The sequence below is a fragment of the Manihot esculenta genome, chromosome 6, assembly GCF_001659605.2.
Source record: "Manihot esculenta cultivar AM560-2 chromosome 6, M.esculenta_v8, whole genome shotgun sequence".
Classification (NCBI taxonomy): domain Eukaryota; kingdom Viridiplantae; phylum Streptophyta; class Magnoliopsida; order Malpighiales; family Euphorbiaceae; genus Manihot; species Manihot esculenta.
Window position 1 is genome coordinate 24734672 of NC_035166.2, and position 21944 is coordinate 24756615.

The 21944-nt window shown below is 34.0% G+C and overlaps 3 protein-coding genes and 1 non-coding gene across 4 annotated transcripts; 3 read left to right on the plus strand and 1 right to left on the minus strand.

Annotated features, from left to right (window-relative positions):
- Window positions 1-2202: 2202 nt before the first annotated feature.
- On the minus strand, window positions 2203-4245 carry LOC110618151 (stemmadenine O-acetyltransferase). Its single transcript, XM_021761220.2, has 2 exons — window positions 4145-4245; window positions 2203-3679 (listed from the first exon to the last, which is right to left on the minus strand). The coding sequence occupies exon 2, from the start codon at window positions 3642-3644 to the stop codon at window positions 2301-2303; it is 1344 nt and encodes a 447-aa protein (XP_021616912.1). The 5' UTR covers window positions 3645-3679; window positions 4145-4245; the 3' UTR covers window positions 2203-2300.
- A 1898-nt stretch (window positions 4246-6143) lies between these two features.
- LOC110617117 (stemmadenine O-acetyltransferase) lies at window positions 6144-7787 on the plus strand. The gene has a single exon (XM_021759727.2). The coding sequence runs from the start codon at window positions 6236-6238 to the stop codon at window positions 7550-7552; it is 1317 nt and encodes a 438-aa protein (XP_021615419.1). The 5' UTR covers window positions 6144-6235; the 3' UTR covers window positions 7553-7787.
- A 1033-nt stretch (window positions 7788-8820) lies between these two features.
- TRNAA-UGC lies at window positions 8821-8893 on the plus strand. The gene has a single exon. It is a non-coding gene; the product is annotated as a tRNA-Ala (tRNA).
- Window positions 8894-14893: 6000 nt separating this feature from the next.
- On the plus strand, window positions 14894-20165 carry LOC110617669 (glyceraldehyde-3-phosphate dehydrogenase, cytosolic). Its single transcript, XM_021760620.2, has 12 exons — window positions 14894-15035; window positions 15141-15164; window positions 15273-15373; window positions 15508-15623; window positions 15719-15818; window positions 17823-17969; window positions 18070-18130; window positions 18220-18317; window positions 18500-18642; window positions 18807-18890; window positions 19701-19790; window positions 19882-20165. The coding sequence occupies exons 1-12, from the start codon at window positions 15032-15034 to the stop codon at window positions 19925-19927; spliced, it is 1014 nt and encodes a 337-aa protein (XP_021616312.1). The 5' UTR covers window positions 14894-15031; the 3' UTR covers window positions 19928-20165.
- Window positions 20166-21944: the final 1779 nt, after the last annotated feature.

A 21944-nucleotide genomic window follows, 5' to 3' on the forward strand; every position in this document is an offset into this window, starting at 1 on the left:
GACAACACTGTGAATAACTTTTTAGATAGCTTTTTGGATAGAGTTTGTATATCTTTTTGGACAGTTTTTGGATAACATTTTGGACAGTTTTTGGACAGAATGTTGATAGTCATTTTGGACAGCCTATAAACGTTCATTTTGGACAGCTTGTTGATATTCATTTTGGACAAGATGTTGATAGTCGTTTTGGATAGTTTGTGGACATTCATTTAGGACTCATTTTGGACATTCCTTTTGGACAATTTTTTCTATATATGATGGTCATTTTGGAGAGTTTCTCCTACTTATAACCACTCGTCGATTTTATACCTCTAAACTTGATCATGTGAATGATTAAGCGTGATGTGTATATCATTTTGGACAGCTTAATTTTGCAGTGGAATATTTTGTGTAATTATAATCATTTTGGACAATTTTATTTTGCAGCGGAATGATTTGAGTAATTATAATCATTTTGGATAACCTCATTTTATCTAATTAGAAACACTTAACTCCTTATATATTTATAAATTTTTTTGGGTATGTAATTCAAGAAATTATAAATACTTAAGTCTTTTAATTTTTATTTATTAAAACAGATCAGTCTCTAGATTTAAAATCTGCAAATTTGTCAAAATTTTCATTATTTTCAATTTTTTTGGTATCAAATCAAATTAAATATATAACATTAACTCATTCCTTTTAATACATAAATACAAAACAATTTGAAATTTTCTGGCTAGCTGCCATTTCTCAAATTTTTCTGGGTATATAATTCAAGTAATTATAAACACTTAAATCTTTCAATTTTTATGTATTAAAACAGATCAGTCCTTGAATTCAAAATCTATAGTTTTGTCAAAGTTTTCACCATTTATAATTTCCTTGGTATTAAATCAAAATAAATATATAACATTAAATCATTCTTTTTAATACACAAATACAAAATAATTTGAAATTTTTTTACTGGCGGCCATTTCTCAAATTTTCTAGATATATAATTCAAGTAATTATAAATACTTAAATCCTTCAATTTTAATATATTAAAACAGATCGAATTGAAAATCTGCCGTTTTCTTAAAGTTTTCACCATCTTCAATTCCTTCTATTCTTCACGGCCAAAGTAACCATCACAAAACAAATATTTTCATTCATTCAAACACCTAATACAACTATCCCATTTTTGCTACTACCGCAATCAAATGTACAAATTAATAATAAAGTTTTCAAATTTTCTAATACACATTCAATCCTCCCAAAATTTTTTTCACACAAATTTCTGATCTTCCTTTACTCTCTTCACCTCATTCTATAGTTAATTTTAATTATTTTTATTTAAATTAATTTAAATAAAAAATTAATAAAATTGAATGAATGAGGAAATAATATTATATTTTTTTATAAATATAAAAATATTATACTATAATTAATAATGAAGTATTTTAATTAAATTTTAAAATATTAAAAATAAAATATAAAAATAAAAAATTCAATCTATTTAATTGAATCGAAATAATTCAATTTAATTTAATTTTTATAAATATTAAAATTTTAATTTTTAATATAATATAATCAAACCCATTGAATGTTCACTCTTAAAAAACAGAGCAGCTATAAAGGCTCAGATCATTGCTTTGTTTATTTTGTGATTTGGAGATGCTGGCTGGGCGAGTGGGCGGTCTTTTACTCAAGAATGGGCAGTCGCGGTTCTTCTGATCATTGCTTTGTTTATTTTGTGATTTGGAGACGCTGGCTGGGCGAATGGGCGGTCTTTTACTCAAGAATGGGCAGCCGCGGTTCTTCTCGTGGTGCCAGGAGGTGAATTGCAGCTCTATGTGCAGAGATTTTCTCTTTTCCTGTGGTGTTTTGGGTTTTGGAACCATGGCCGTGTGTTGCTTCTTTTGAGTTTTATGTCTTGGTTTGGGAACAGAATGTTCAGATTATGGCTCGTATGATTGGACTTGAATTGAGGTCTCTCTTATGGGCTCGGGTTCAATTTTGTAGCACTGTTAATGGGTTTAGGCCTTTTAATTGTATTTTATTAATGATTGAAATATTTTCTGTTTAAAAAAATATTTATTTATTTATTTTAAAACCTTAGGAAAGGCACTCCAAAAGAGGGAGGAATTGATCTCGGTTCTTGGGCCATCATAACTAATCAGCTCAGGATTTAGTGTAATCAAAATAGGACCACATTGGGCCATCGAAAGTCAAGACTCACTAGAAAATTTTAATTGGAAAAAACCAGCAAATTTATTGTCCCATATAAAATGGCAGAGAGGATAACATACAAAGAAAACCTGTCATGCATTTTCAATCTCTTAAATTCGAGAATTAAGCAGCAAACGGGAAGCACTTTGAGAGGGGGAATCGAATGAAAGAAGCTCCTGGTTGCGCTGGAAAATTGCCATTTCTTGTTCCTCTAATGTCACCCAAGCATCAACTCGATCGCCAGCGCTACTTTCAATCAACACAACTACATTCTTGAATGTCAATCCTGCACTACTCACCCACACAGGCTTCCCCCAACCAAAATCAGCTTCATGTAGCTTGAATTTTCTCAGACTAGTAAATCTGTATATGTTCACATCTTTTGAAACAAGTTCTCCGATTTGCTTCAGAGTCTTCCCTAGCTCCAAAAACCCATTTTCACCCTGCAATTTCTTCACAGAGTCTCTATCAAATTTCTTGAAAGCATTTCGAATCTGATACACCAACTCATGCATCTTCATCTCCCTGCTATCACTTGGCGCCGGTGTCATGGCCAGCCAAAGAAGATTTCCTGCGGTGTTTTCTGGCAATGGTGGATCCATTCTACCACGTAAATTCACAGTCTGTGTCAGGAAAGATTGATTTTTACTGGATCCTGATGATTTTGCTCTTGATGCTTCTACAGCATATTTCCAGATTAATGCAGACACTATTTCAACACGACTAGGGAGATTACGAGCACTTGAATTGCCAAATACTCTTTCTCTGAAAGCAGCGACCTTCGAGAGATCAAACACAAATCTTTTAGTAATGGTTTTGGACTTGGGTACGTCAAGCGCCGGCAGTAGCCCAGATAAATCTCTTGGGGGGAAGAGATGGGATCCCACAAAAATTGGCGACAAATATTTATCAGAACCTCGAGCCATTGAAGCCCACAAGTTGATCAAGGAAGTGTGTGTGATGCCGTCAACAAGCTTATGAGATATACATGTGCCAATCGCCATTCCTCCGCAGCTAAATATATTAACTTGAACAGCGACTTGGGATTCCAGGGACGAGGCCAGCTCAGGGACATGATATTCCTCTGGCAGAAATTGATCCAAATCATCAGCTTCAGGTCTCCGGAGAATATCCAAAAGAGGACAGTTCACTCTGGCTTCAATGAAATCAACTCCTTCATCGTTACACTCAATGAATAGATTCTCTTTTAGTCTTCCAGCCAGAGGATAGAATAAGGTCAAGGTTTGCGATAAAGATTTCTTAAGCAGATCAATCCTTTCTTGATTCTTGAGGTTTGAATCAGCAGTTGGAGCAAAGTACATGATCATAGGGACGAAAGCTGCAGGAGCAAGCTGGTCGAGGAGCGAAAGCTTGAAGCATTTGAGAGCTTGAGGAGTTGGAGATGATGGTTTGATGATCTCTCTGGATATGATGGAAACATTGACTGGATTCATATTTTGGATTGCAAGATTTGAGATTTAGCTTAATGCTGCAAATGGTTTCAGAGATGAAAAGAAAATTAATTAAGCAAAGGATTGTGGATTTGGGTTACATTAACTATGCTGCATATTCAATTAACCTGTATTGTTTGTATCGCAACAGCTAAAATTAAAGGAAATTTCAAAGAGTATCAAAGGTTGATGTATGAAATTGAAATCTTTACATTGTAGCCACTTTGTCTCTGCGAAAATAATAAATTAAAATTTTAAAAAAGACTATGATATATATACACACAATTTCCAAAAGATCTTCTTCTTCTTTTTCCTGATCTTCTACTTCATAATTTTCTAGTCAACCAAACACCAACTATTACGGGAGCAAGGAGAAGGAAGTAAAAATGAACGCATTATTCCAAATTTCAAAACCAAATCAGAGTGTCAAATATTACCAAGAAGAAAAAAAAAAGATCTAAGAAAATTTGTAGAAGAAAAAGAAGCTAAGCAAAACAACTTACAAAATAAGTCTTCAAAAACTTTGGGAAATAGAACAAAAACCCTGGAGAAATTTAAGCTGCAATAGATCTTAACTTGAATAGAACTAAGAATTATATAGTAGTACTGTTTAGGAATGCAGATACTTTAATTAAGAAGATAAAATTATATATTAGTTAAAAAAATCCTGGTAATTATTTAAGGAGACAATGGCTTAAAAAATAAAAAAAAAAGGGAGAAGTTATTTAGTATAGTATAAAAAGGTTGGAGATTGATGAATTGATTAGGAGGGTTTATAAAATTTTTATTAATATAAATATATTTTTTGGGGCCATGCAACCCACATGAGGTAAGCTGCTAGGGAAATGCGGAGGCTTCAGTTGACTAAAAGCATTATTTAAAAATTTTTTTGCCTACTTCTAAATTATTGGTAATCTTGTATTGAATGAATTCTGCGCCTGCATGTTATGTCAATTATTTATCACTTCATTGTTCAAAAATTTGTGAATTTAAATAACCGTTGGAGTTAATTATATAAAAAAAATATTTATTATTTCTACATATTAATGGTGTTGGACGAAATTGTAAGAATTAAAAAATAGGTAGATGGTGTCTCATGATAGTTATTTTGACAATTAAGTAAATAATTTAAAATAATAAAAAATTATTAAGAAAATTTGAATTTTTGAAATTAGAATGATCAAAATACACTAATTATATACCATAAAGAAATTACAGCTTTTCATGAAATTTGTATAAAATTGCATATTAAGGTACTCCTTAAATACAAGCTTGATAAAGTTAAAAGATCAAAATTAACGATAAATATATTATCTATTTTAATCGATAATAATTGTATGACTAATCTCATTGATTACTGTTGGATCACTGATATTCAAATTGCGATGGAACCCTTATAAAAGAGTTTAGTCCAAAATGTTTACTATGTAGATTAGTCTATTAATATGCAACCTAACCCACAATTGAGCAGACTGAATTAATTGACATTCAGACTCATTCAAGAAGGATTCAGTTCATTTGAGGTGATGAGGAGGTAGGAGAACAAGTCCTATATTTAATTTATATAATCTTAGCATCAATTATTAAAATTATTTATAATTAATTACCTATGAATCATCGTCTAATGAAAAAATAGTTTAAAAATTAAGTGAACCAATTAGAATTGTGCCGTTATAACTGGGTAATTAATAATTCTATGTCGTTTTATTTAGTTCAAACAAAGGACATTTTGCAATCACGAGGTTTCTATAGTGGTATCTAAAAGCTTTCTTATTTATTTATTTAATTATGATATATTCTCTTAAATTAAACCTATATCCTTCATTTAATTAGGTTCACGGAGCCCTATTGCAATATATTAATTTGACTTTCACACTTCAAATACATCTCCATCCTTCACAAGCGACTTATGAACACTTCCCACCATATAATTTACAATACTCGTAAAAAAAAATAAAATTATTTTTTTATAATTTTAAATTGATTATTATTTTTAATACTAATAACAAAAATAATTTTTATTGCATATCTTAAAAAAGCCGATTAACTGAAATTCCTTCTAATGCAGTGTCTACTTGGGGGGCAAGCCAATTGTTTTCTAGTACAAAGTCAACATGGACATTTAGAATGAATAGTGACTAGCTACTATAGTGGAATTCCCACATGTATGGGATACGATCTATAATTTGGATCCTTACCCAAAATTTCCCATCTTTTTCCTTTTTTTTCCTTGCTTCCAAACAGTATGACGTTAGGAGGATCTTAAATAAATTAATTTATGGCAAGAACATTCAACTTCTAAATTATTATTGCTATAATATATAAAAGGATACGCATCAGTACAATCTCTATAAAAAAAAATTGAAAAATATAAAAAGTAAAGCCATAGAAGCAACCACAAATTAGTTTTCAATTTTCAGTCAAGTGTTTTGATTTAAATGGGTCAAATCGGTACCAATTTTTTAATCCCTTAACAGCGAATAGTTTTGTGGAACTTCTCCTATATAATGAACTTCATATCCAGTCTAATGCATTGGAGGAAACCGTAGAATCTAATTAACAACTTCAGCTTGTTAATTTGCTTTCAAAGGAAAATGGAAGTTCAAATCATTTCAAAACATATTGTCAAACCCTCTTCTTCAACACCACAACACCTAAGAACCTACGTCCTCTCTCTCCTTGACCAATTAGCTCCCCCAGTTTACATTCCCATGATTCTCTTCTATTCAGAGACTGGCGATGGAAATTCCTGCCAAAAATCTCATCGCCTGAAAACATCCTTGTCAAAGACATTAACCCACTTCTATCCTTTCGCCGGACGACTTAAGGATGGTTTTTCTGTTGACTGCAATGATGAAGGTGCCTCATTTGTTGAAGCAAATGTAGCTGGAGAAATGTCCATGATACTTGAAGAACCAGACATGCATAAGTTGGAAAAGCTACTACCTTGTAAGCCACATGATGTATCACCTGAGATAAGCTCTCAGGTGATCTTAGCAGCCCAAGTTAATCATTTTGCTTGTGGTGGAATGGCAGTGAGTGTTTGTATTTGGCATGCAATTGGGGATGCATCAGCAGTGGCGTCCTTTCTTACTAGTTGGGCTGCAATTGCCAGGGGCTCCAGTGATGATATTGAAGGTGTAATCTCTGATTGCACCTCGCTTTTCCCTCCACAAGACGTATCAAGTTTCTCGTTACGTAATTTCTTCAACGAGGACTTGTTAAGTAAAATTACGATGAAAAGGTTCCTGTTTAACAGCTCTAAGTTAGCTACACTGAGAGAAGAAATAGGCAACAGCTCATGTTTGGATCCTCCAACACGATTTGAGGCTGTGGCAGCTCTCATTTGGAAAGCTGTGATGGCTGAAACTGAAGAAGAAAATGGAGACGAAACTAAAACTAACGAGATTAATGTTGCAACTATTGCAGTGGGTCTGCGGAAAAGAATGATTCCACAGTTGCCAAAGCTATCAATTGGAAACATCTATCAAGTGGCAATGGCTAATTGTTCCACGAATGACGATAAACTGGTAGACTATAATGGTTTAGCAACAAAGCTTCATGAGTCAATAGGGAAGATGAACAATGACTATGTAAGAATGATCCACGCTGGTGGTAGATACTTCCAGTTTCTGAAGAAAAAGGGCGAGGAGCTTGGAAAAAATCCTAACCTGATGAAGGTATTTGGTTTCAGTAGTTGGTGCAGATTTCCATTCTACGAAGCTGATTTTGGGTGGGGAAAGCCCAGTTGGGTAACCACTGCCTTGAAACTTCACAAGGTTGCCATCTTCATAGACAGCAAAGATGGTGAAGGAATAGAAGCATGGGTGTGCTTGCCAAAGGAAGATATGGTGAAGTTTGAACAAAATCCTGGCATGTGTGCCTATTCATCTTTCAAGCCAAGCACTTAAAATGAATAGTATGGTAAACTATCTTATATATTTTGCTTTGACAATTTGAATAATGGTATTTTCAACTTAGTTGTGTAAAATAAGGGCGTCCTGAGTGCTCAGATGCTTGGCCTTTGTATTGGGTAATTAGCATGCTTGGCAAGAGTTGATTATGTGGATCTGCTTTTTTTTTTTTTTTTTGAAATCATTGTATTGTTAATTATGATCTTTTAATAAAGTTGAAAAATTTTCTCTAGCAGATTTTTGGATTAAATTATTATTATTATTATTATTATTATTATTTTGCAAATTATGAAACCTTATGCATTACTGGTATTATTATTAATTAATTTGCTAGAAACCATATATTCTTTCTAATTTGGAAAGGAGATTAATTATTAGAATTAGAATTATATATTCATTCTAACTTTAAGTAATATAAGTTAAATTATTAGAAAGTATAAATTTTATCTTAATTAATTTAATTTTTGTCATTAACATTTAGAAAGATGATGTAGCTAAATTTATTAATTTCAACTTTAATTTTACTTTTAGATGATTTGGTAGTTAACTCTCTTTAACGTGGCAGTATCAAGAATCGTCGCTTTGTTCAAAATAAAGAATAATTATTTTATTTCTAAAAAGTCAAATTTTATGAAAATTTCATGTTCAAATCTTATCTGAATGGTGTTTCTTCCTTGTAAATTCATTATAAAAAAATATTTTTTTTTAAGAAAAAATATAATAGTTCAAAAGAATATGTAATATAATATTTTTTTAATCAGATTCTATAAAATTGGCGAATTTTATTTTTTGAATTTATACAAAATGATGCAATTATTTTGTCAATTAATTATTTAATAAACAATTATTGAAATAATAAAAAAAATAGTGACATGTTCTAGAAATATAAAAAAATATAAAGATATTTTTGTAAATAGTAGAATAAAATGCTATTTTCAATAAATAATAATGTTGATAATTGATTATCAGCTGAATATCGCATAAAATTTGGCTGCTTGATTAAGTATGCAGGGCCTTAAAGGTCGCATTTAACATCATTGGTTTAAAGAAAAATCTCGGCCATCCATCCAACTTGGTGATAAGGTTTCTTTTTAATTAATACACTGGACGTCTACAGACATGTGATATGTCTGGAGCACAATTACAAAAACAGTTATTAATTTCTTTTCTTTATGCAATTAACCTAAGGCCGAAGTCTTAGACTTAGAATTTGAAGCCAAGAATTTATTAGGATACTAGAACTAAGAAATGCCCCGAAACTGAATGGGGATGTAGCTCAAATGGTAGAGCGCTCGCTTTGCATGCGAGAGGTACAGGGTTCGATCCCCTGCATCTCCATTTCTTCTCCTTTTGATGGCTCTTTCAAAACAGGGTATTCTCATAGAGCTGAAGATTTTTATTGTCTGGTTTTGATCTTCTTTGTTTTGCTTTAATTTTGTCCTTATATCAATGGGTTTATTTTGATTATGTATCTTCAGTACAAGTCCTTTCACTAGTATAATTGATTCTAGGTTGGGTGTACATGATGATCGAGTATAAATGGATCGATCATACTAAGATTTTCTATTTTATTAATACAATTATGCTGAAATGCTCATACTTCATCTCTGTTGGATCTTTCTCTTAGTAGTTCCTAGTAACATCTGCACTTGTTGTATTACTCGGACAAAATCAGAAATATTTGGTTGTACAGAAGATAAGAAGATCATCAGAGAGCTGGGCGGAGTGTATTTGTGTGTGCTAATATAACAGTAATAAGAATACTCCATATGCTAGAAGACAAAATGAAGACGAGGGAGAAAAGAGAAGATTACTGAACACACACACACACAGAGAGACAGAGAGAGAGAGTTTTTAGTTATACATATGTGGTTAATTATATTGTGTATCAATAAGAGGGGGTGCAGGCAATACAAGCGAGCAACAGAATAGCAGAAGAAGCACCATCGTCTTCAAGATTTGAGCTGCTTCTCTTGAACTTGCAGACATTGGCTTTATTGCATTGTATCTGCTTTTGCATCTGCTGCTGGAAATGTTGGTGATGATAGTTGTAAGCCTCCTTGTTGCCCTTTTGCTGCTCTTGCTGCTGCCTCTTCTTCATGGCCACCTCCTCTGATCTAATAATTTATCTTCTTTAATTTAGAAGGAAACTCTTTTTGAATAGTGATGACTCTCGTGGATTTTGTGCATGGGAAACAGCCATACATGCTCCCCATTTTATAGTAAATCACTATCCCAAAATGCCCTTGGTTTCTTCTCCTAATTAATAATAACCTCTATATTATTTTTTGTATATATATTATTCCAGCTGGAAATGGTGCCAATTCGACACATTGGATTCTCTTAGAATGCCCAGTTCAAACTCTTGGATTAGCAGGATGATCATTTTGCTTAGCTGGTTTAAGCTTGTAATTATACATCATGATCTGCAACTAACAAATTATAGTCCATAGATCATACAAAAGACAATGATTGGTTTTGGATTAAAGAAATGGACTCTCCCATTCTCTAATAATTTTAACATGCAGGCAGTTCGAATCTCTCTACATGGTTGCAGTTCAGTAATTAGATTTATAATAATTAAAGAGGGTGAAGTTGTAGTAATTTGCAACTCTAAGCCCTAAACTCTACCCACTAGAGGGTACCCCATAGTGTTTGTCGTTTTCCACTGAGAAGGGAGAGGGCATCTCTTCATGTGCAAAGCCATGTGATCATGTGTAGAGATTGTCGTCCTCATCTCTAGGATGACCAGTCTCCATGTAGGGCACCAGTCCCCACAGGTTTCAATAATATTATTGCAATCTTCTTTTGGGTCTTCGTACGTAGTCTCTTCGACGGCTACATTGTTTGTGTAGTAATCAATCGTATCATGTGTGCTCTTATACATTGGCTATCACTGTAAGTGCTTGTAACTGACCGACTTAATTAGAGAAGGAGATTCAGAACTGGATCTTCTCTAATACCTAGGTTCAGAAAGTGTTGACATGGTGCACGAACACCGCCTTTATATTTCTTAAGTAGGCATATTTTGACAGAACAAAACTGGTCGTGCTCTTCCTTGTAAGATCTCCAATTATATATTATATTCACCTTATACATATGCCAAGCTTTTTTTGTCCTGTGATGAGTATTAAAGCATAAGTGCTCTCAGCATATTTGAATTTTCCTTTCACGGTACACCGGATTTTCTATAGCCGGTAGAGGCTGAGTTCTAAATAAAAATACAAACTCAAAACTTATCAGGTCATCCTCAAACAGACCGATCCGTTATCATAAGTTCTAACCTGTATATAAGGACAGGTTGGATGACTCATGGACGCAGACTCAACAGAAAATAATCTAGTCTGACGATATGACCTGAAAGAGAATAACTAGATCAGTTATTTTGTAGCCTTAACAACACGCGCGTCGAAGGGAATTAAATGACCATTTGGCATATAGAAGTACTCTGAAGCGTTCGTACGTACGGGTTTGAGTGATAAAGACATGTGGTACTATAGCAGAAAGACAGTTAAATATCACTAACAAATAAAAAGTAAAAAGATAAAAGGGAAGAGGAATGATTTTTTTTAACCAAATTTACACAGAAAATGATGATTTTCTTTAATCAAATTTACATACGCACAGGAAATTATATTTTTTAAATCTCAAATATATGATAAAAAGTGTGATTAACATGGGACACAAAATATGACCCATCCCGAGATCTTGATACATGTGCTCTTATATGAGCATGGATGAGACAAAGGTTATAACAATTAATTAAGTGTACGAGTTTGTAATCAGGTCGTATAATAATTAGAATTCATTGGTTGAATATTAAATGAGTTATAATTTTAATTAATATATTATTTTATTTAATAATAAAGTGTATAGTCTGAGTGTATATATAAGAAAGAATCTTTATTTACATACAAATTGTGAATTGACGTATTGTTTGTGCTTGGTTCAAGTTCAGATTATGGAACTTTGAGGACAAAGGTTGATAATTGATGTCTGTTTGGAAAGTTTGAAATGGAGAAATAATGAAGGGAAGATGAGCCCATGATCCCATAATTCTCAACAAGAAAGGGCCATCGCTTAAGAAAATGGGATGATGGCCATTCTGGCAACAAGACAAGCACTTTCGATTGGTTTGACCCCACAAAGGACTCCTTTTGACCTTACAGATTCAATGTATGTAGAAGTTTCTTTGTATACATAATCTCTTGTAGGGCAGCCATATTCAGTTGGGACTTGTACACTAGCTCGATATCCTTTGACGTTGCACATGTGCCCTTGAACGGGTCGGCTCGCCTCTACAGAACAAAATAAGCATGGTTGCATTTAGAAAATGAAAAAAAAAAAAAAAAAAGGAATTTTGTTCTCATATCCGTATGTATGGAACCCATAGAATAGTTTTTTGGATAAATTTCAATTGACTTTTCTTAAATAATTTCAGTTGCGTCTAGGAGTAGAGCCAGTTCACAATGTCTGTATCATAATTTGCCAAGTTTCTTGCGGGAGGTTTGATGGCCTAACTGCGAAAGCCTCCCCTTCCCATTAGTCTTCAGAAGTTTGGCCCCAAAAAACAACCATATCCACCCACCTTTTCCATCCTAAATTAGAGCTAAAACTACATTCGGTGTATATATATATATATATATATATAATTTTATTCATAAAAAAATTAATTTTTTTAAACAAGAAAGCAGAGTGTACTCAATAATTTTCTGAACTCCTGGCCGGCGATGGAATGACCAGACAGATTTGCAATGCAAGAAGCACACATCCAGACCATAAGTTTAATTCGTAAGACTAAATTGGTATTGGAGTTTTTTTAAAGTTGTCAAATTTCAGATTTAAATTTCTCAAACATTAATAAATAAAAGATAGGAGTTTCAGCCTTTTAATTGCTTAATTATATATTCTTATTCTCAATTTTGAGAAATACAGGTAACTATATCATGGCATGTTAGGGACGTGAAATCCAGATCCATTTGTTGATTCATATTTGGATCTCAATAGAATGAGATCTTGTGAAGCTGCATACATCATCTGCCATTTCTGACAACATGTATGGCTGTTGGAATAAAGAAGCCTGCCGGAGAGAGCATCGGAAGTTAGTAAATTAAACTAAACATTCATAGTAATTAAGCATGACTGTTTTAATTAACTCAAGAATAACTTTCATTCATTTAGTCCTTTGGCACAAACACAAATCTGTTAATTTAAATCACTAGAAAGCCTGTCAAGCACTTGGGAAGAAAGCCCGTGTAATGTCGGGTGTACACAATAAACTTTCGTTTTTTTTAAAAAAAAAAAAAAAATTACATGTTATGGTGGGTTAGAGGTTAGATACAACATTTGCTCGCCTGAACCACACGACTGCCCATGGAGAAGCTCAAATGAGTGCCTGAATTTGGACCACTAATTAGCTCGAAGAGTGGGCCATTGTCACAGACCTTGTGTGAATCATTGGTCCACCAAAAAAGTACTCCCATTGTGTCCACAAAATTTTCAAGACAACATATGCCGTGGCCTTTGGAGGAAAATTAAAACAGCAACAGCAAACAAACATTTGTAGTGGCATGAGCTGGAGTGGTCCACAGTGAAACAGTTTATTACTTGGTAGGATTCAATCTTAACTATTCCAATCAAAGGTAAATAAAGAAATGGAACACAAATCCTACTAACAATCTCTCTTTTCTACTGGATTAGTTTCAATCTCTCTGTTGGTTGTTTCGCAATTGTTCCGCTTTTGTTCTATTGAACTGGAAGGTTGGGAAGATTCTAGAGCGTTTTCTGAGTTTGGTTGATTTGATTTTTTTCAATTTTCAGTTAATTTGATTTAATTTAATTTTTTAAAACTTTAAATTGGACTGATTTGTATGTAATTGGATCATTTTGGGTTACAATTTGTATTTTACCTTAAAGTCTTGTGAAAATGTAATATGATATGTATTTGTAAAAAAAAAAAATTCAATCTCATTATTATATTTAATAGAATATTTTAATTTAAATCATTTTTCTTTTATTAAAAATTAACATGAAATTAAAACTTAAAACTCAAATTCAACAAAAAAAATATTAAATTGAGCTTACTAATTTTAGAATAAGTCGATAAATTAAGAAATTAATTCAAATTATGAAATTAAACTTCTTACTTTTGTATCTGGTTCAAAAATTTCAATTTAAAATAAGTTTAATTAAAAGATAAAAATTTTTGAGCTAAATGCCTTAATTTGTTATTTTAGATAAAATAAAGGACTGTTGGCTCAAAAAATTTGAATTTTATGAGTTTTTATATTTATAATTTAAATTTTTAATTTTGAATAAAAAAATCTAAAATTTTAAATTTATTATAATTGTAATAATTTTTTAAATTAATTTTGATCTAATTTAAATTAGCTCATGTGGCACATTATGTGTCATTATGTTTATCATATATATATAATTTAATTAATTTAAATTAAATTTTAAATTAAATTTTAATTAAAATTTTAAACTCCTAATTATATAAATTCTCAATTAAAATTTTTATGTAATTATGAGAGAATTAAATATTTTAATTATATAATTTGAAAAATTTTAAGTAATTGAGAGTTTAGAATTTTAATTAAGGTTTAATTTTAATTAATTAAATTATTTATGTAATAAAAATAATAACATATAGTATATTATATAAGTTAATTTAAATCTAATTAAATTAATTTTAAAAGTTGTTATAAATATAACAAATTTAAAAATTAAAAATTTAAGTTATAAATATAAAAAATTGTGAAATTAGAGTTTTTTAGATAAATAAATCTAAAATAAATTAATAAATTAAAATTCGATATCCTGAAGAAGTATAAAATGATTTAGCTTATATATACACACCTTTTGAAATGGCTTTATGTTTTGTTTCTCCAATATTTACACACCAGATATTCGATAAGCATTATCTTCTTGAACGGTTAAATCTGATCATTCGGCCCAGCATTTAAGTATGGGCTCTTTCTGGGCTCTGTGGTAGGTTCTAGATAATTAACATTCGATGTCCGCGGACCACTTGTCAACCAGTCACCCCGATTCTCGTGAGCCTCAAAAGTGACGTGGCCCCGATTATGACTCCATATTTAGCTGACGTGTCCACCAATCGCCCCCCTTCAACGCTTTCTCCGTGGACTTGCAGGAAAATGCAGTTCCTACACTTGACTTTTCGCCATCCCCAAGCTGTCGCTCGGACCAAAGTTACCAACATACCAGAAATTCCTCAAATCAACGGTTTTAAAATCATCACTCCCTTTTATCCTCCAATCCTACGGCGTTGATTATTTTAATTTTTATACACACGTAACGCACCACGGCTCCATTCTCACCGGCTTTTCCGGTATCCCTTTCTCTTTCTTTTATATATTGAACACATCAGTGCTCTTCCTCTCTAACCACTAGTCTCTACTGTCACTGTTCTCACTCTTCCTCTGCAACTTCTACTTTTCTTTCTATACAGTCATGGGTAATGATTCTGTGTTTCTTAGATCGCATCTCCGTTTTTAACATTTTGTAAGTGTTATGATATGATCTGATTGTGTTTTTGATGGCTCTGGCTTTTGATTTGCAGGGAAGGTTAAGATCGGGATCAACGGTAATAGCTTTTCTCTCATATTTTTCTGTTCTTTTTGTTGAGTGAACTTATTTTGGTTTGATCTTGGTGGTTAAAACCTGTTCGGTGTTGGTGGAAATGGAAAATTAGGATTTGGAAGGATTGGAAGGTTGGTGGCCAGAGTGGCCCTGCAGAGAGACGATGTTGAGCTCGTCGCAGTTAACGATCCCTTCATTACCGTTGAATACATGGTAAAATTTAACCTTCTGAATTCTATACATGGAGATGGACCACTATTTTCTGCAATTTCATTTTGTTTCGGCTTCTTGTCTGGTTCTTTATCTACTATGAATACCGTGTATTGAGGTGATGCTGGTTTTTGTAGACCTACATGTTTAAGTATGATACGGTTCATGGTCAATGGAAGCATCATGAGTTGAAGGTGAAGGATGATAAGACCCTTCTCTTTGGCGAAAAGCCTGTGACCGTCTTCGGCGTTAGGTATGCATTTTGCATATATCATCTTCTATTATGTACTCTTTTTTTTTTCTTGGGAAATACTAAGTAATAATTTATGATTGCTGAATTGTGTTCAGGAACCCAGAGGAAATCCCATGGGCTGAGACTGGAGCAGAGTATATTGTGGAATCAACTGGAGTGTTCACCGACAAGGATAAGGCTGCCGCTCATTTGAAGGTTCACCGAAATCTCTTTTTTTAGGGTTATTTCGTTATCTTCATGAGGTCGTCATTTATTTATGAGAGAATTACGATTCTGTCCCAGGCTTTTAAGGGAATTCGTTAGTTCGTCTTAGGTCCATGGTCCTTTACTATTTACTTTCAGTTGTTTTGTTAGTTTCGTATTTCCCTTAAAATCTCACCCACCTGTCCAGTTACAAGCTCTCCTGTGTAATGATGCAGTTTTCTGAGCTGAGCTAATGAAATCTCTCTTTCGAATTAAAACAAAGGGGAGAGTTTTTTCCTTAAAATGTGAAAGACTTTATAGTGGTTTATTTAAAATGTTAGGGATTAAAGTTAAAAAGGATACTTATGACCTTATCTACTCCCTAAGGGAATCCATCTATGCATATGATAAAAAGACTAAATAAATTAATTGGGCTTTAGAATTATGGGTAGGCCTGTGCATATTTCGGTTTAAACCGAAAAACCGAACCAAACCGATTAATTTCGGTTTTTCGGTTCGGTTAATCGGGATGATCGGTTTGGTTCGGTTAGTATATTTAAAATTATTCGGTTTTCGGTTCGGTTCGGTTTAAACGTGTTAAATAACCGATCAAACCGAAAAACCGAACCCAACCCAGCCCGCCCAACCCAACCCAGCCCAGCCCAGCACCCCAACCCCCTCCATACCTTTCGCCGAACCCCTCCATCCCATTTTCCACATTCTCCAAACTCCAATCTCCCGATTCCCCCACCCCTATTCTCCCGAAAGATGAGGACGACGAGACGAAGACTACGAAGACGATGATGAGGGGGGCGAGGACGACGAAGACGACGAGGTTCAGGTCTTACAATCCTCCAGAGGGCCACCGGTTCAGTCGGCGGATGATGACGAGGACGACGATGGTGAAGGCAGAGACGACGATGACGATGGTGAAGGATGAAGACGGTGAAGAAGTCTCATCTGGGTTGCGAGTTTGCGAGTTTCTCTCATCTGCGACTTCTGGGTGAGTGGGTGGGGGTGGCCATGGTGAAGGATGAAGACGGTGAAGAAGTCTCATCTGGGTTGCGAGTTTGCGAGTGACTTCTGGGTGAGTGGGTGGGGGTGGCCATGGTGAAGGATGAAGACGGTGAAGAAGTCTCATCTGGGTTGCGAGTTTGCGAGTCTCTCATCTGCGACTTCTGGGTGAGTGGGTGGGGGTGGCCATGGTGAAGGATGAAGACGGTGAAGAAGTGGGTTGCGAGTTTGCGAGTTTCTCATCTGCAATTTCTGGGTGAGTGGGTGGGGTGGCCGTGGTTTTTAATATAATATTTATTAAATTATTTTGTTAAAATTAGAAATAAAAAATTAAAAAAAAATACAGATTTCGGTTTGAACCGAACCGAACCGAACCGATTTTTATCGGTTCGATTTGGTTCGGTTATACCTTCATAATCGGTTTTTTCGGTTTTATAAATTTTAACAAATCGGTTTTCGGTTTTATCGGTTCGGTTCGGTTCGGAACCGAACCGACCGATTGCACAGCCCTAATTATGGGGACGAACTTATGAATTTCCTAAAATTCCAGGGACCTAGTATTAATTCTTCCTTTATTAATTTGGTGAATATTGTCTCGTGTTTTGTATAGTTAGTGGGTACCATTTCGTCAAATTCTCTTGGCGGGTGCTTGGGTTTTAGGCGTTTCTTACGGTCTTGCCCAATATGCTTTTAAATTTAATTTAATACTACTTTCAAGTATGGGAAAAAGAAGGGCGTCTTGTAATATTGTATAGGTTGCATTTAAAAAAAAAAAGAGAGAAAAAATATCTTCGCTATTCCTCTTAAATAATACACTCTTGCCAATTATAAAAATTAATCAGCGTCTCTTTCTTTCGGCATGGTGAGTTGGCATTAGGAATTTGAACTTCTACTATAATGTTTTAATGGATTGTAAGCTGTCATTGTATCAGTCTACGTAATGCATGCTTCTCCTACTGTGCATTTTATTGGTTTTTTATTTGGTGATTTGGTTTTTGATAGGGTGGTGCTAAGAAAGTCATCATCTCTGCCCCCAGCAAGGATGCTCCAATGTTCGTTGTAGGTGTTAATGAGAAGGAATACAAGCCAGATCTTCACATTGTATCAAATGCTAGTTGCACTACCAACTGTCTTGCTCCTCTTGCCAAGGTTCTACCGTCATTTACTTGCTGATGGCTTGTGACTTTTCTAGTTACATTTTATACCATTTTTTTTTCTACTGTTCTCCTTACATTTTGTCAAACTGCAGGTCATTCATGATCGATTTGGCATTGTTGAGGGGCTTATGACAACTGTCCACTCCATTACTGGTATGCTTCATTCACTTTGTATGGCACCCTGCTGGCCTCAAAAGCATGTTCTCTGCTCACTAAATGTGTTTCTTCCATCCTCTATTCAGCTACCCAGAAGACTGTTGATGGGCCATCAATGAAGGACTGGAGAGGCGGAAGAGCTGCTTCATTCAACATCATCCCTAGCAGCACTGGGGCTGCTAAGGTGAAGACTCTATGATGTTGACATTCAATTGTTTGTTTTAACCGTTATCAATGAAAATAGTGTTGCTTGATAACCTAGCTTATTTGGGTGTCCTTGGGCCTTCTGATTTATTGGTTCTTTTTCTATCTGGTAGTTATTTGTTGGAATATCGAATTTAGGCTGATTATTTGGTTTTTTATTAGGCTGTTGGAAAGGTACTGCCTGCCCTCAATGGGAAACTTACAGGAATGGCCTTCCGTGTTCCAACTGTTGATGTCTCTGTAGTTGACCTGACAGTGAGGCTTGAAAAGAAAGCTACATATGATCAAATTAAAGCTGCTATCAAGTGAGTATAATTATATTATTTGAAGGCAGAAAATGTGTTATCCTTTGTATGAGCAAACAGGAGATTTTTGATAGGTTTAGATGCTCAAACTTTTCACTGTGGCCTATTTTAGCTGGTCTCTTTCCTTCAATCTAATAGTAATTTATTTTTGCATATAAATATAGGGAGGAATCAGAGGGAAAGTTGAAGGGAATATTAGGCTACACTGAAGATGATGTTGTTTCTACCGACTTTATTGGTGACAACAGGTAAGGTCGATAGGTATATATATTTTATATATATACACATAAGTATATTGTATTGGCCTCCATTTATTCGCGGGCTAATTTGAAACCATTATAAATTTACTTTAGCATGGCACTCAAGAAGGGTGTACACATGGCGTATTTTCATGCCCACACCTTGCATTGATATGCTATGGTTCGGGTTAAGCCTAAAACCAGACCAGAAACGGCCTGGACAAACCCAGGTCTAGAACCCGTCGATTATACAATTGCCTGAATTGGACTGGAAATGGAAAGCTCAGTGGTAGTGCTGGATCACTCTTTTGTGACCCTTGTATTGGAATCTATAAACCAGAATCGGCCGTCAGGCCTGGCCTGATCTGGTCCACTTTCGACCTTTCCCAGAAAAAAAAAGAAAAAAAGAAAAAAAGAAGAAACCGTTGGATTGCATTAAATTCAAAACGATTTTTGAACCAGGTCTGGATTGCGTTTTAAAGTGAGGGTGGGAGAAAAAATATTTAAAATTTTCTTTTAGATGTATATGAAAAACAAAATGTTTAGTTTTAAAATTTTTATGACTAAAATATATCAAATTTTCGAGTAATTTCAACAATAATGTCAAATTCCCCTTATGCGGTCCTGCTTGGAGCATTTTCAGCCACTAATTGAAATCATCAATTTCAACCCAGCACATGACTGGAACCGGCCTGTGGTTTGACTGCCCTAAGCGAAATCACAGTTTGGTTAACCTTTTATAGTTTTTGTTTTACCTGCTACTGTGCATGTAACTAATTACACCAATTCATAAAATGTATGGTTTATTCAATTTTGTAGGTCGAGTATTTTTGATGCCAAAGCTGGAATTGCTTTGAATGACAATTTTGTGAAGCTTGTTGCATGGTACGACAATGAGTGGGGCTACAGGTAATAATTTCTATCTCATTATTATGCTTAACAGTTCGAGTGACTACCATTTTTTTAAATGCCAAATTCCCCGTTTTGCCTAATTTTGCAGCACTCGGGTGGTTGACTTGATCCGCCATATCGCATCCATTCAGTAAGGTTGTACGAGACCTGAAAGGGTACTGCCACCGGTGAGCAGTTTGACTTGTTTAGTGTCTGTCAGTATGAGGCTGAATCAAAATAAATTTATTTTAAGACAATGTTTTGAGCGATGAGTATCAGTATGATTGCCAGTCCTTTAGTTCTTGTTATCCCTATTCCTCTTCCTGGCTTTGAATATTGTCTAAGCTATTATGTATGAGATGTTATAAAACGTACTTCGTGGCTTCTCCTGCAGCCTGGACCAACTTCAGTGCACAATAGCACTTCTTGCACCGCACAGCACCTTCTGATTTATCAAGCCACATGAGCTTGTATTGCACCTCGCTTTCTGGACATTGTTTTAATTCTCTCTTTGTGCTTTGCACGTTAATCATGTGTGGCAAGTTAACTTGAAGTAAAGCATGTGGTGTGTATATCTAGGCAGTACGAAGTTCTTAATCAAGGTGAGATGAGCCAAGGGTGTTGCGTTTCACAGTTGACCGGCTGAACCTCTTCTCGCACTGAAGTCTTGATTTCTCTTGCATCTGTGACCGTAAAGTTGATAGTCTTGTTTAAGGAAAATGCTCCTGCAGTCGGAGTGGATTCTGGCTACAGGTGTCATTACAATGATCCTTGCAAGAAAAAGTTAAAACACGCATAACAGATTAATTGGCTGCTCCTAAGTTTCTTAGAACAACCCTTGGGTAAAATATATTTAAATGAAAAAAGATAAGTGGATTGGTTCTTGACAAAGTAGTGACACTATCAACTTTTCTGCAATCCTGCAATGCAAAATTGTCCATCGCTCTATTCTGCTACGACAGAAATTCTCCGGATTTTATTGAATGATAATATCCAAGCCAATTAAGCTCTATTCGGCCTCAACAGATGGTCAAACACCCAATTTGAGTTTCGATAAAAAGTTGATCGAGATATGGCAAAGTTTGTTAGACTGAGGGTAAATAACTGGGTTGAACCAAAATTTTAATTAATTCGAAAGAAAAAAAAAGGCTGATTTGAAATTTTCTAGGACAATCTAGAGTATTAGATGCTGGACTGAATTCCCATCAGGAGAATCATAAATAAGGTTGCATGAAATACGGAGAATGCATTTTCAGGTGAAGTTAAGGAAAATATAGTAGCTTTTCATTTAAAATCGTCATTGTATGACTTTTAGTTGAAGCCCACTAAACCTGAAAATTCAGCATAACACAAACAACAAAGATTTTAGATGATAATATCTTTTTAAAATATTAGTAGTTGTATAAATTATCTAAAAGATATAATATAAAATATAAATATTATAATAAAAATAAAATAAATATTCAGTTAATTATTTACATAAATAAATTTAAATAATTGGATCTGGAATCTAACGTAAACTATATTTTTTAAACTGTAATTATTGTTGAATCTAATTATACAGCATTTAAACTTATCCTAATAGATACAAACCAATTATATCTGTTCCTATTTGAGTTTCACAAATGGCTTGGTAAAGAGCCGTGACGCTCCAACTGCCTGCGCCCTCTCGTGACCTTGGAAGGACGGAGAGGGAATACATCATATCAAACTTTTGTACCAACTGACTCGTAAATCTTGTGAGATTGAGTTGTGAGTTCCCTCCTCCTTCAGATATTCTCTTAAATTTTTGTTTTCTTTTCTAATAAAAAACATGAACTATATTTAAAAAATAATAAATTATAAGATAATTCATGATACATATTACAAATTGTAAATCAATTTATTAAATTTAATTTCATCAATAAATAATCTCTCCACTTAAATTTGATTTAATTCATTGTTAATTTTATTGAAAATGACCAAAATGTCAAAATCTACTCTTCTGAAACTACGATTACTTGATTCCTTGCTTCAGCCTATCTTGAATTTGTATTTGTGGGTTGACTTTAGCAACAAACATTTGTAGCTAGATTTCTCTGCTATGGGCTTTGTGGCTTTTATATGTACTGGTAGTAAATAATTTATCTTATGACAAAAAAAATTAACATATTTTTTATATACTATGTTCTA

Excerpts from the sequence above, each read along its gene's own strand:
- LOC110618151 (XM_021761220.2), bottom strand. The coding sequence starts at position 3,644 with ATGAATCCAGTCAATGTTTCCATCATATCCAGAGAGATCATCAAACCA.
- LOC110617117 (XM_021759727.2), top strand. The coding sequence starts at position 6,236 with ATGGAAGTTCAAATCATTTCAAAACATATTGTCAAACCCTCTTCTTCA.
- LOC110617669 (XM_021760620.2), top strand. Across the intron at positions 15,374-15,507 it reads TCATTACCGTTGAATACATG|ACCTACATGTTTAAGTATGA; the intron begins GTAAAATTTAAC and ends TGGTTTTTGTAG. Across the intron at positions 19,791-19,881 it reads GACAATGAGTGGGGCTACAG|CACTCGGGTGGTTGACTTGA; the intron begins GTAATAATTTCT and ends CTAATTTTGCAG.